Below are 10771 nucleotides of genomic sequence, written 5' to 3'. Positions count from 1 at the left end.
CAATTCGAAAAAGAAGAGTCGTGGAAGATGTCAACAGGCCTTCAAGCAATAGCACTTTCTAAGACCGGAATAGACGCTTTACTCGATACACTCGACAAAGGAGCAACCGCAAAAGAAGAAAATCGTCAAACGGTTTCGGTCAAAAAGGCTTACGAAAATTTATACGCTTTTAATACGCAAGAGGAACAAAAAAGAAAAGCAAAAGAAAAAGTCGAGAAGTCCAGTCTTGTCAATTGCTCAACCCTTTTATAACATTTTAATAACATTTTAAATAACATTTTTTGAAAACAAATGAAACCCCAATAACTAACAAATAACATTTTGAATAACAAAACGGATTCTTTGCGTTTAAACATCCTTCCAGACATTGAAAAACTTTTCTTTGACAACATCGATGACAATTGCAGAGATAAGGACAGCAACTACTATAGCAGCCATGACAGCTGTAACCACCCAGAAAGTTGTTGAAGGTTCGTTGTTGTCTGTTTTGTTTGTGTCTTCAGAGAAAGCGAGTGCAAAAATGAAAAAGAGGAGAATAGCACTTCTCATTCTGCAATGGTAAAATAGATGAGACACCCTTTTTATTGATGTGGCATTCCATTATTTTCAAAAAGTAGAAATGAAAGGACATTGTGAAATACTATAAAATATAATTATTTATATATAATATATAGCTTCTCAATCTCAAAAAAACTATAAAAATAATTTCGACGAATATTGTTTAATAAAAACATAGTTAAGAGAGATGTTAAAAATAATTGAAAAAACACAAATTTTTTGAGAAAATTGTTTTAACCTTGTGATTGTGTGATTGAGTAAAATGACAGAATGAGTAAGAGATTACCCGAAAGAGAGTAAATTTAAGCTGTGGAAATGAAGAAGAAACATCGGAAAATGAGCAAAACTCTGGTTGTGTACTTCTCAAACTTTAAGTCGAGAGCAGGTGAAGTCGCCCACAAGATAGCACTTGGGGTGCAAGGTGATCTTTACGAGGTTTGTTATGTATAAACGTGAAAAACAGGACTCACAAAAAGATAAAAACCACCAAACTGTTCTACCAAGGCCATTTGAACAGAGACGGCGTCCACAAAGAAAGCAAGGTCCCAATTGTTCATGACATTGTTGACTTTTCACCGTACAACCCAATTTACATTGTCGGTGAAACGTGTGGAAAATACGTAATTGGTCCAGTGAGAACCTGGATGGAGCAAAACAAAACAGCGCTTGTTGGGCACGACAAAAACTTTGTGTATGTCATTGTTGGGAAGAACTCGAAGAGAGCACTTGACTCGATGAAAAAAATCTTTGGCGAGCCAACTGACACATTGTACGTTGACAAGTTTGAGTACCCTCTTGACCCGCAGACGTTGCTTTCTTCAAATGAGCAAGTCAGTCATAAAAAGGAAGGTTTTAAAGCCAAGATCCAACACTTTATACACTCTTGAACATTAATTCATTCTTATTTTTTGAGGATTTCAAAAAAACTTGAAATGAAGAAATAAAAAAGGAACTGGAAAAGAATAAATTTATGTTCGCAAATTGGGAAAATAAATTGAACGGCCACATCGACGCTTTGGTCGCTTGTACGTTTGTTCATATATTTTTTACTATCTTTTATTGCACCTTTGTTTTGACTCTTAGAGATAAATATGACCGCGAACTAAAGTCGGAGAGTGTCAAATGTTTTTTTGTGGTCGTTTTAACGGAGTTTCACGGCGAGACATGCCAGCGCTTTTTCGATGATATCCGCAAGCTTCTTCGCGACCGTTTACAGTCGACATTGCCGATTCCCCCAACAATGAATATGTGCTTTTCGATACTGAAAGTGATAGAGGTGATGATGGACAGTGGGTTCAATGAAGTCAATTTGACAAACGGTTGTAAGTATGTTCTATCGATGTTAATGAACACGGGGTCTCCCGACTTAATGCGGGAGACGGTTCGAGTGATTCGGCAAATCATATGTTTCAATTTACACGACTTCAACAAACAGTTGATGACAGCGATTGATTGTGAGCAACGTGGGATGACTCTCTCGACCTCTTTATGTACGGACTTTTCTCTTGAGAAGATCACGAACATGTTAGCCAAAATGTTGATCTTAAACGAAGTGATAATCAATTCCCCATCAACGTGTTACGCGACGACGCAGCCGATTCTTGAGTTAATTCAAAAGGGTTTGGTGAACGAAACCATTGAAACGCGCATTGAAGCGAACAAGGCGCTAGACGAGTTCTTCAAAGTAGTTAAGAAGGATGCGCTCTTTAAAGAAGTGATGGAGAAGAACTTAGGGAATCTACATATGCCTGGCGAAGGGGATGAAGCCGTCATCCACGGATCGTTAATAGCCGCAATCACTGTTTTAAAGAACAAATTTGATGAAGAGTATTTCTATCATGTGATGAAGGAAGTGTACCTCTCTGCGAAGAATGGGAAGACTTCATTGATCCGGCGGGTCTCGCTTCTCATGCTCTCGGACTTGTGTAAAATCTCACCGGAGAAGTTTTACTGTCGCGAGCCGATGAACCGATTTCTGGACGAGGAAATCATTCAAGTGGAGAAGAGAAGTACCGGGAAGATCAAGAAAGTGGGGAAGAAAGAAGATCGGATGAGTGGCGATGTCCCGAGTTTACCGGAACTGAGTAAACTTGAGAATGAGAAGTATCCCTTCAGTCGCATTGTAATGTTCTTGTTGGAGTGTTTTCGATCGAATATGGAGAAGCCGACTGTGTTTCATGTGATGGGCGACTTGTGTATGTATTTTCCACGACAAATGCTTACGTTTTTTAAGATGGATCCACAGAATGCTGCGTTTGTGTTAATTCGAAAGAGTGAGTTTGAGGTCTTGAAGAAGATTAAAAACGAGAAGGAGCGCCAAGATATGTTAGTGGAGATCTTATATTGTTTCAATAAAGTGGTGAAATATTTGTCATTTGAAGAGAGAGTAGACGTCGCTGTAGAACAAAAAGAAGGGGTTCAGGTAATCGACACGCAGAAGCAGAACACGTCTATAACAAACTTGTTTTATTCACTCTTTTGTGATGTAGCGGACTGTGGGTTGAATGAACAGTGTGTCGAGTTGTTTTTGACATTCATTGAGATGTTTCCGAAGAAGTGTAAACCCGTCAAAGATGTGTTAATTCCAATGATACGAAACATCTTGTTCACATACAACACCCCAACAACACAAACGATCACACAAATAGTCGTGATGCAGCCAAAGGAGTTAGTGATCTTAGCTATTAAAGTGTTAACGAAATTACCATTTGATGAAGAAACGATGAAACTCATTGTTAACACAATTAAGGAGTACATCGACAGTGAAGACATTCATATCAGGAAAGTAGTGACGAAATTGACACCAGTCCTCTTACCAGAAAACATCGACGAGAAGAGTGTGCACGTCTATGATATTGGGCAGACCGTTCAGAAATTGTTAGTTCGTGGGATTAGTGATCAAGTGTGTGGGATACGTCAAACTATTATGGCGAGTTTTGACTCGCGATTTGACTACTTTTTGAGTCAAACGGCGAACATCTCGAATTTGTTCATGGCGCTGAACGACCAGAATTTCAATGTGAGACAAGAAGTGATCCGAATCATCTGTCGATTGACTACTTATAATCTCTGTTTCATGATGCCATCATTCAGAGACATATTAGCGAAGTTAATATCACAATTAAATGTTGGGATTGCTGCTCTGACTATTGAAGAGTCAATTATGTTATTGACCACTGTCATACAGTCGAGTGGCGACTTAATTCTCCCATATAGTGAAGCTATTATTATGGCAATTAACCCTAAATTGAAGACACTGACCCCTACAGACACTCCTACACTCTTAATTGGATTTTTGAATGCGATGACCGAGTTGATTTGTATGGGAAATGTCGACGAGAAGTATGTCAAGCAAACTCTTGAGACGGCTATGACTATTTTAAGACAGAAGGGGATGTCATTGCAGAAGACTAAATTACGAATATCTGCTCTTCGATCGATTAAAAAGATCAGTCGTACATCACAATATGCATCTAATCTGTATCAAACGAATCCCGACTTGTTTGAGTTGTTAATGGAGTTGTATAACACCGACAAAAGCCAGGAAATAACAAGTGAAGTTGTGTCAGTCCTTGGGGTCTTAGGAGCAATGGATCCAACTCAATATCGAATGGGATGTGAAACGGAAATCATTCAAGTTGAAAACGACGACAGTTTTGATACTCGCATACCTTCAGTGACAACACAAACAGACGCGTTTTATGCGTGGACCGTCATCAATTCACTCTTGAAAATACTGAGCACAAATACACTTGTTTCATTGCACCCGGACTGTCCAAGGAAAATCACACAGACGTGTCAATGGCTCAACCAAATTAAGACGCCAATGGTGTACCAATTCTTGTCATTTGTCTTCACACAATTCAACAAACTCTTTCCACAATGCCAACCTAATGTTCGTGCGGAAATTATTAATTCGATCACTTCATTACTCGACTGTGTGGATAAGACTATTAGAGACGCTCAATTGACAAAACTGTTTAAGATGATTGCGCAGTTCTGGGACAACAAGATCTTGTCTGCGACGTGCAATTTGTGTTCCAAATTAGCGGCAACAACAAAAGACGAGTTTAAGTTGTATTTACCGATAATTGTCCCCGTCTTACTGAATGAACTTTCACGACTTAAATACAGTAACAAAGATGAAGACATTAAGAACAACGGGCCATTGATCATGAATAAGTGCTTTAACACGTTTGCAAAGAACATCGACTTGAACGACAATTTGTATAGCATTGTTCCAGTCTTTTTGGAACTCTTTGGAGAACAAGTTAACACGAACTTGAGAGAAGCTATTTTGTACCACATTTTCACGTTCTTTGCGAGTGTGAATATCTCGGATTACGCGTCGTGGATCATTTCAGTCACTGTGAGTCAATTACAGAATGAAACACTACGAACAGTGTTGATAGAAGGACTGTCGACAATGGCAGTCAAACTTGGACCACAATATTTCTTGTTCCACGCGAGTGTGTGTGCTGCTTTAAATAAGTACCCCCGTGTTAAAGCGATAGACGAGTTTGAGAAGAAGTTGGACAAAATCCGGTCGAGTCTCGACACGTTAAGTCGCGAGGTGAAACCACTCGAGAAAGAAAAGATAGACATATCGAAGAAGATCGAACAGAAGAATATAGCGAGTGAGAGTGTTGATGACCAAAATAAGTACTTTGAGTTGTGGCAGAACTGCAAACAATTTACTAAAGAGGAAGAGTGGAGTGACTGGACGGAAAGGATCTTAATCGAAACGATTCGAATGAGTCCGTCTGTGTTAATCTATGACTTCCATAGTATTGTGAGTAACAATACAAACTCTCCTATAGCAAGAGATTTGTTCAATTGTGCGTTCCATTCATACTTCATAATGTTGAAAGAGAACAAAAAGAATGAAATTCTTGATGATATGAAAATGGTCATAACCCAACCGTCTGTCTCCCATGAAGTAGTCGCGTTGGTTTTGAATTTGGCGGAGTTTTTGGAACACGAAGAATTGATCAAACCAATCAAAGAGTTTGGAGACTGCGCAAGCAAAATTGGGGCATATGCGAAGTCTTTAAGAGCGAAAGAAAATGCACTGAAGAATGAGAATGGGGAGAAGGAGGTGAAGCGGCGCGAGACGATCGGGGAGGACGACACGCCTGTGAAGCAAAAGATGTATGAAGAGTTGATTGGCTTGAACAATCAATTACAACGGAAAGATGCTGCGAGTGGGTTGATTTATTTAGCTGAAAAGGAGAATCAAATGAAATTGAATTCCTCGTGGTTTGCGAAATTAGGGATGTGGCACAAAGCATTGACCAAATTGGAGGATGAAGGAGGGAAGCGTGTAGATGTGAAGATGGAGTGTTTATATGAAATGGGTGATTGGAAAGCGTTAGATGACACTATCCAACCCTTTTGGAATGAAGATATGAAGAAGTGGAATTACTTAGAGAGTAATGATATTAAGAGAGTAGTAACTATGGTAGCTGCTTCGTCGTTCTATATGGAGCATTGGGTTGAATTGAAAGCTGTGATAGAGTCTCCCGAGTTCAAAGAGATGGATCCATTTGATGCTGCGTTCTATCGTATAGTGTATAACTTATATGAAGACAATGAAACGACTTTAAAGGAAGCCGGTGCACTTATTGAAGCACAAAAGTCGACCATTCGAATTGAACTTGGTGTGTTATATGCGGATGGGTATGAACGATGTTACAACTCTTTATCGCGTGCAGAGATAATCACTGAATTGGAAGAAATTTTGTTACTCAAAAAGAGGAAGAATGAAGACGGGAAGCACATCAATAAGAAAGTCCTTGTCTCCAATTGGGAGCAAAGACTTATTAACTCACAACGTGATATTAAGACGTGGCAACGTATATTAAAGATGCGAGAGCTTGTGTTAGACAAACGGGAGGAAGTGAAGTGTTGGATCAAATTCATCGGGATGTGTGACGAGAAGGGGGAGACCAAATTAGGGTTGAGCACATTGAACATGCTTGCCTGTCACCACCTTGAGCCGACTATTGAAAGTTTGCCGGTGGACAATTTGGAGGTTGGGATGAAGTACTTGAACATCATGTGGAGGATGACGAAGGACTTAAATGAGAAGCGTGGACTGTGTGAGTTACTTGAGGAGTATAAAAAGAGATGGAAGGGTTTGCGGACAATCATATGATGGCGAAAGTCTCTTCCAAATTAGGAGAGTGGAGTTTGTATATTTATCAAAGTGGCAATGAAGTGAATCGTGAGAACATCCGAACTGTATTAGGGCATTACAAAGAGACGATAAGTCGAGTAAAAGATAGTCATAAATATTGGCAAATGTGGGCGTTAGTGAATTTAGAAGTAGTTGGGTTATATGAGATCCAAAAGAGTAATGGTCGTGGCGATGTCAAAGAGTTAAAGAAATTGATGAAGTCGTATGAGAACAGTACAGTAGAGAACAAAGAGAAGATTATCAAAGAGAAACAGAGTGAGATAGAGAGTGTGATATCAACCATTAACAAGGACGAAACAGAAGAAATTGGATTCATAGAAGCGGCAGTTAATGCCTTTGTCCAGTCATTGTTACTCTCGAAGACTAACCACTTACAAGACACTTTGCGATTACTTACACTGCTCTTTAAATTTGGTAAATTCAGAGAAGTCGAGCACGCTGTGACTGCGGGAATTAATGACTTGCCAGTCGATATATGGTTGCATGTAGTCCCGCAAATCATAGCAAGAATACAGTCTGATGTATCTTCTGTGAGAAGAGTAACTACACAACTCTTGACTATGATAGGCAAAGCACACCCACAAGCTATTGTCTACGCACTCACCGTCGCATCCAAATCGCCAAATGAAGATCGCCGTGCTGTAGCCATTTCAGTGATTGAGAAGATAAAGAAGGAGAGTGGGCATTTAGTGCAACAAGCGATGTTAGTGAGTGAAGAATTAGTTGGAGCGGCGATTATAGCCTTTGAGATGTGGAAAGAAGCGCTGGAAGAGGCTTCAAAGGAGTTTTACAACAACAAGAATTTCAAGGCGATGATGGACGTCTTAAAGCCGATGATGATGAAGTTGGATATGCCCCGCAACAAGCGGGACCAATCGTTTGTCTTGATGTTTGGGAAAGACATTAAAGAGGCGTATTCGTACTTTGAGCGATATGAGAGTGTAGCTCAGGCGAGTGATGAGATACAGTATATCGATGACTTAGCTATTGGATGGGATATCTTGTCTCGTATGTACTTCAAGATCACAAACATTATAGCGAAGATTAATGTCGTTGAACTGCCATTAATAGCACCACGCCTCTCTGAAGCTCGGGACTTGGATATTGCAGTACCTGGGACATACAAAACGAATCAAAGTGTGATCACTATCAAATACATTGACCCGATCCTTGGTATCATCCCATCGAAGCAACGTCCTCGGAAACTCACGATAGTAGGTTCAGACGGGAAAGCTTATAAATACTGTTTGAAAGGACATGAAGATCTACGACAAGATGAACGTGTGATGCAACTGTTTGGGTTGGTCAATGACTTGCTTGCTGGGAACTCGGAGACGTCGAACATTCATTTGAAGATCCACTGTTATGATGTTATCCCTTTAAGCTCAATGAGTGGGTTAATAGGGTGGGTCCCACATTCAGACACCCTCCACCAAGTAGTCAAAGAGTATCGGTCAGCAAAGAACATCTCCGTCGACGCAGAAAAGATCATATGCACGAAAATGATAGCCAACAAGTTCGACACACTGTCTGCGCTGAAGAAACTTGAGATCTTCGAGAACGTCTTGGAGCAGTCGAAAGACAGAGAAATGGACTTAGCGAACGCGATGTGGATCAAGAGTCAGTCTTCTGAGATGTGGTTAGAGAAGCGGACCAACTTTACACGGAGTGTTGCTTTAATGTCAATGGTAGGGTATATCTTAGGTCTTGGGGATAGACATCCCCAAAATTTGATGTTACAACGAGTGACTGGTGATGTTGTTCACATCGACTTTGGTGATTGTTTTGAAGTTGCTATGAACCGGGAGAAGTATCCTGAAAAGATCCCATTTCGACTGACACGGATGATGGTGAATGCAATGGAAGTGAGTGGGATAGAAGGGACTTTTAGAATCACATGTGAGAAGGTGATGGAAGTCCTTCGAGAGAACAAAGACAGTCTTATGGCGGTGTTAGAAGCGTTTGTGTATGATCCGTTGATAGTGACGATATTAGGGGGGAAAGATCGTACGGAGCAAACAGCTATATTTGAGAATCAAGATAACCAAGACAATCAAGACGAATCGAAGAACAAAAATGAAGAGAAGAAAGACGATGAAGGTGAGAATGATGGGGAGGATGATGCGGACACTGATATCAATTCGAAAGCGGGAGGAGTTACTAAGAGAGTACTTGACAAGTTGACTGGGAAGGACTTTGGGAAAGAAGTCGATGTCCAGACACAAGTCGACAAACTGATTCAACAAGCGATGAGTCATGAGAACCTGAGTCAGTGTTACCAGGGTTGGTTACCTTTCTGGTGATCTCCCCACACATACATATGCTGATAATAATTGATTTTAAATGGAATGTGTTTTGTTTTGGAATAAACCTCATTAATACTTCACAAGTAAAACTCATTGAATACTTCATGTGTGCGACTAACAACACTTAAAACGATTTATTACACTCTATCTAGTCCCTGGTCTGTCTTCTTCTTCCTCCATTGGTATCTTTTTCTCTTCTACGATAGGTGAAACCTCTTTATTCATCCTTCCTTGGAAGAATGGATGGGCCAAAGCGTCGAGTGGTGTAATTCTTTTTGCAGGGTCCATAGCTAGCATTTTTGTCACCAAGTCACAGAACTTTTCCAAATCGTCTCTGGGCATTTTGTCGCCGGGGACTCGAGTAAGTGGACCGCCCATATCGACTCCAATGATGTTGGAGAGTTTTTTCTTTTTCAAGTAAAGTGGTTGGAGTGTAGTGTGGAAGTCAAATCCGTCATCAGTTTCGTGTGGGATGAATAATTTTCGAGCTCTGTGACTTTCTTTGATCATGTCATTTGGTGGCATTCCAAGCATGGCACTCATCATCACAAGTAATTCGACTTCAGACCGAGCAGGGAAAAGGGGTTCAGTAGTTAAAAGTTCTGGGAGTATGCAACCCAGCGACCACATATCGATGGGATGACTATAGTTCAATCCCATAACGACTTCTGGTGAACGGTAATACCTCGATTGAATGTATTTATACATGTGTGTGGATGGGGTACAAGAGCTACCGAAGTCGATCAATTTGATATCTGCTTGGTCGGGGGAGATCAAGACGATATTCTCTGGTTTCAAGTCGCAGTGGATGACTCGAATTGAGTCCATTTGTAAGTAGTACAACGACCTTAATATGTCGAAAGCAAATCGTTTGACTAAAGTGAGTCCAAGAGACGCATTCTTTTTCATCAGTAAGTCATATAAATTGAATGAAAGGAGTTCAAAAACCATACAGAAATGTCCACCCAAATTAAAGGTGTCGAGTAAACGGACTATTTTGTATTTATCAGTCGGATCATTTGTATTTAAGTGATAGAGGATTTGGACCTCTAATTTGGCTTGTTCATAGAAGTTCTTTTCTTTCCGAATAATTTTGAGAGCTACATCTTGATTGCGCACCGTGTCTTTCGCTTGAATAACTTGGCCAAAAGACCCTTTGCCTAACCCTTTCACTAATAAGTACCGGTCCATTAACATCTCTCCAACTCGCCATAATAAATGTCCATCTTTATCTACTCGAGTACGCACTTTGGGTGGTTGTTGGCCTTGTTTCTTGTCATGGCAGAAGAGATATATCGCCTTTAAATTGGTTGTTAAAAGCTTTGTGATGGGGGCTTGTTTCGCTTGCTGCATTTTTCGTTTTACAGTTAAGGCGCCTTGAATTTCAAGTTTTAAAAAGAAGATGGAAATTATGAAAAAGAAGAGACGGGTGTATTTTTGCAGTGTGTTCTTTAATTTCTTTATCTTTACTTGTGCTTGTCGATTTCAAACTGTTTGAAACTAAAAAAAGCCCATTTCTTTTTTGTAAAAACAAAATTAAAAAAAACTGTGACTATTTATAAAAAAATTCAGTGAATGAAATTAATTTGATGGTTTAAAATAAATAGCAGATAATCGTTTGGAAATTTTTAACTTCAATTTAAAATGTTTTCATTTTCGACTTAAGAGATTGTCTTTTGTTTTATTAAAGTTATAGAAGTACCAAATA

General features: G+C 39.8%; 3 protein-coding genes across 3 annotated transcripts; 2 read left to right on the top strand and 1 right to left on the bottom strand.

The window, feature by feature from the left end:
* Positions 1–894: 894 nt before the first annotated feature.
* EIN_114030 (hypothetical protein) lies at positions 895–1445 on the top strand (the record flags this gene model as incomplete). The annotated part of the gene is made up of 2 exons (XM_004185567.1): positions 895–993; positions 1035–1445. 2 exons carry the CDS (start codon positions 895–897, stop codon positions 1443–1445), a joined length of 510 nt encoding a protein of 169 aa, XP_004185615.1.
* Positions 1446–1528: 83 nt separating this feature from the next.
* On the top strand, positions 1529–9060 carry EIN_114020 (serine/threonine protein kinase TOR1, putative; the record flags this gene model as incomplete). Its single annotated transcript, XM_004185566.1, has 3 exons — positions 1529–1587; positions 1642–6695; positions 6740–9060. The coding sequence occupies 3 exons, from the start codon at positions 1529–1531 to the stop codon at positions 9058–9060; spliced, it is 7434 nt and encodes a 2477-aa protein (XP_004185614.1).
* A 147-nt stretch (positions 9061–9207) lies between these two features.
* EIN_114010 (dual specificity tyrosine-phosphorylation-regulated kinase 1A, putative) lies at positions 9208–10416 on the bottom strand (the record flags this gene model as incomplete). Its single annotated transcript, XM_004185565.1, has 1 exon — positions 9208–10416. One exon carries the CDS (start codon positions 10414–10416, stop codon positions 9208–9210), a length of 1209 nt encoding a protein of 402 aa, XP_004185613.1.
* Between the last annotated feature and the right edge of the window lie 355 nt (positions 10417–10771).

Source organism: Entamoeba invadens (genome assembly GCF_000330505.1).
Source record: "Entamoeba invadens IP1 unplaced genomic scaffold scaff_1105074725955, whole genome shotgun sequence".
NCBI classification, from domain to species: Eukaryota; Evosea; order Mastigamoebida; family Endamoebidae; genus Entamoeba; species Entamoeba invadens.
This window is presented reverse-complemented; position numbering and strand designations above follow the sequence as displayed.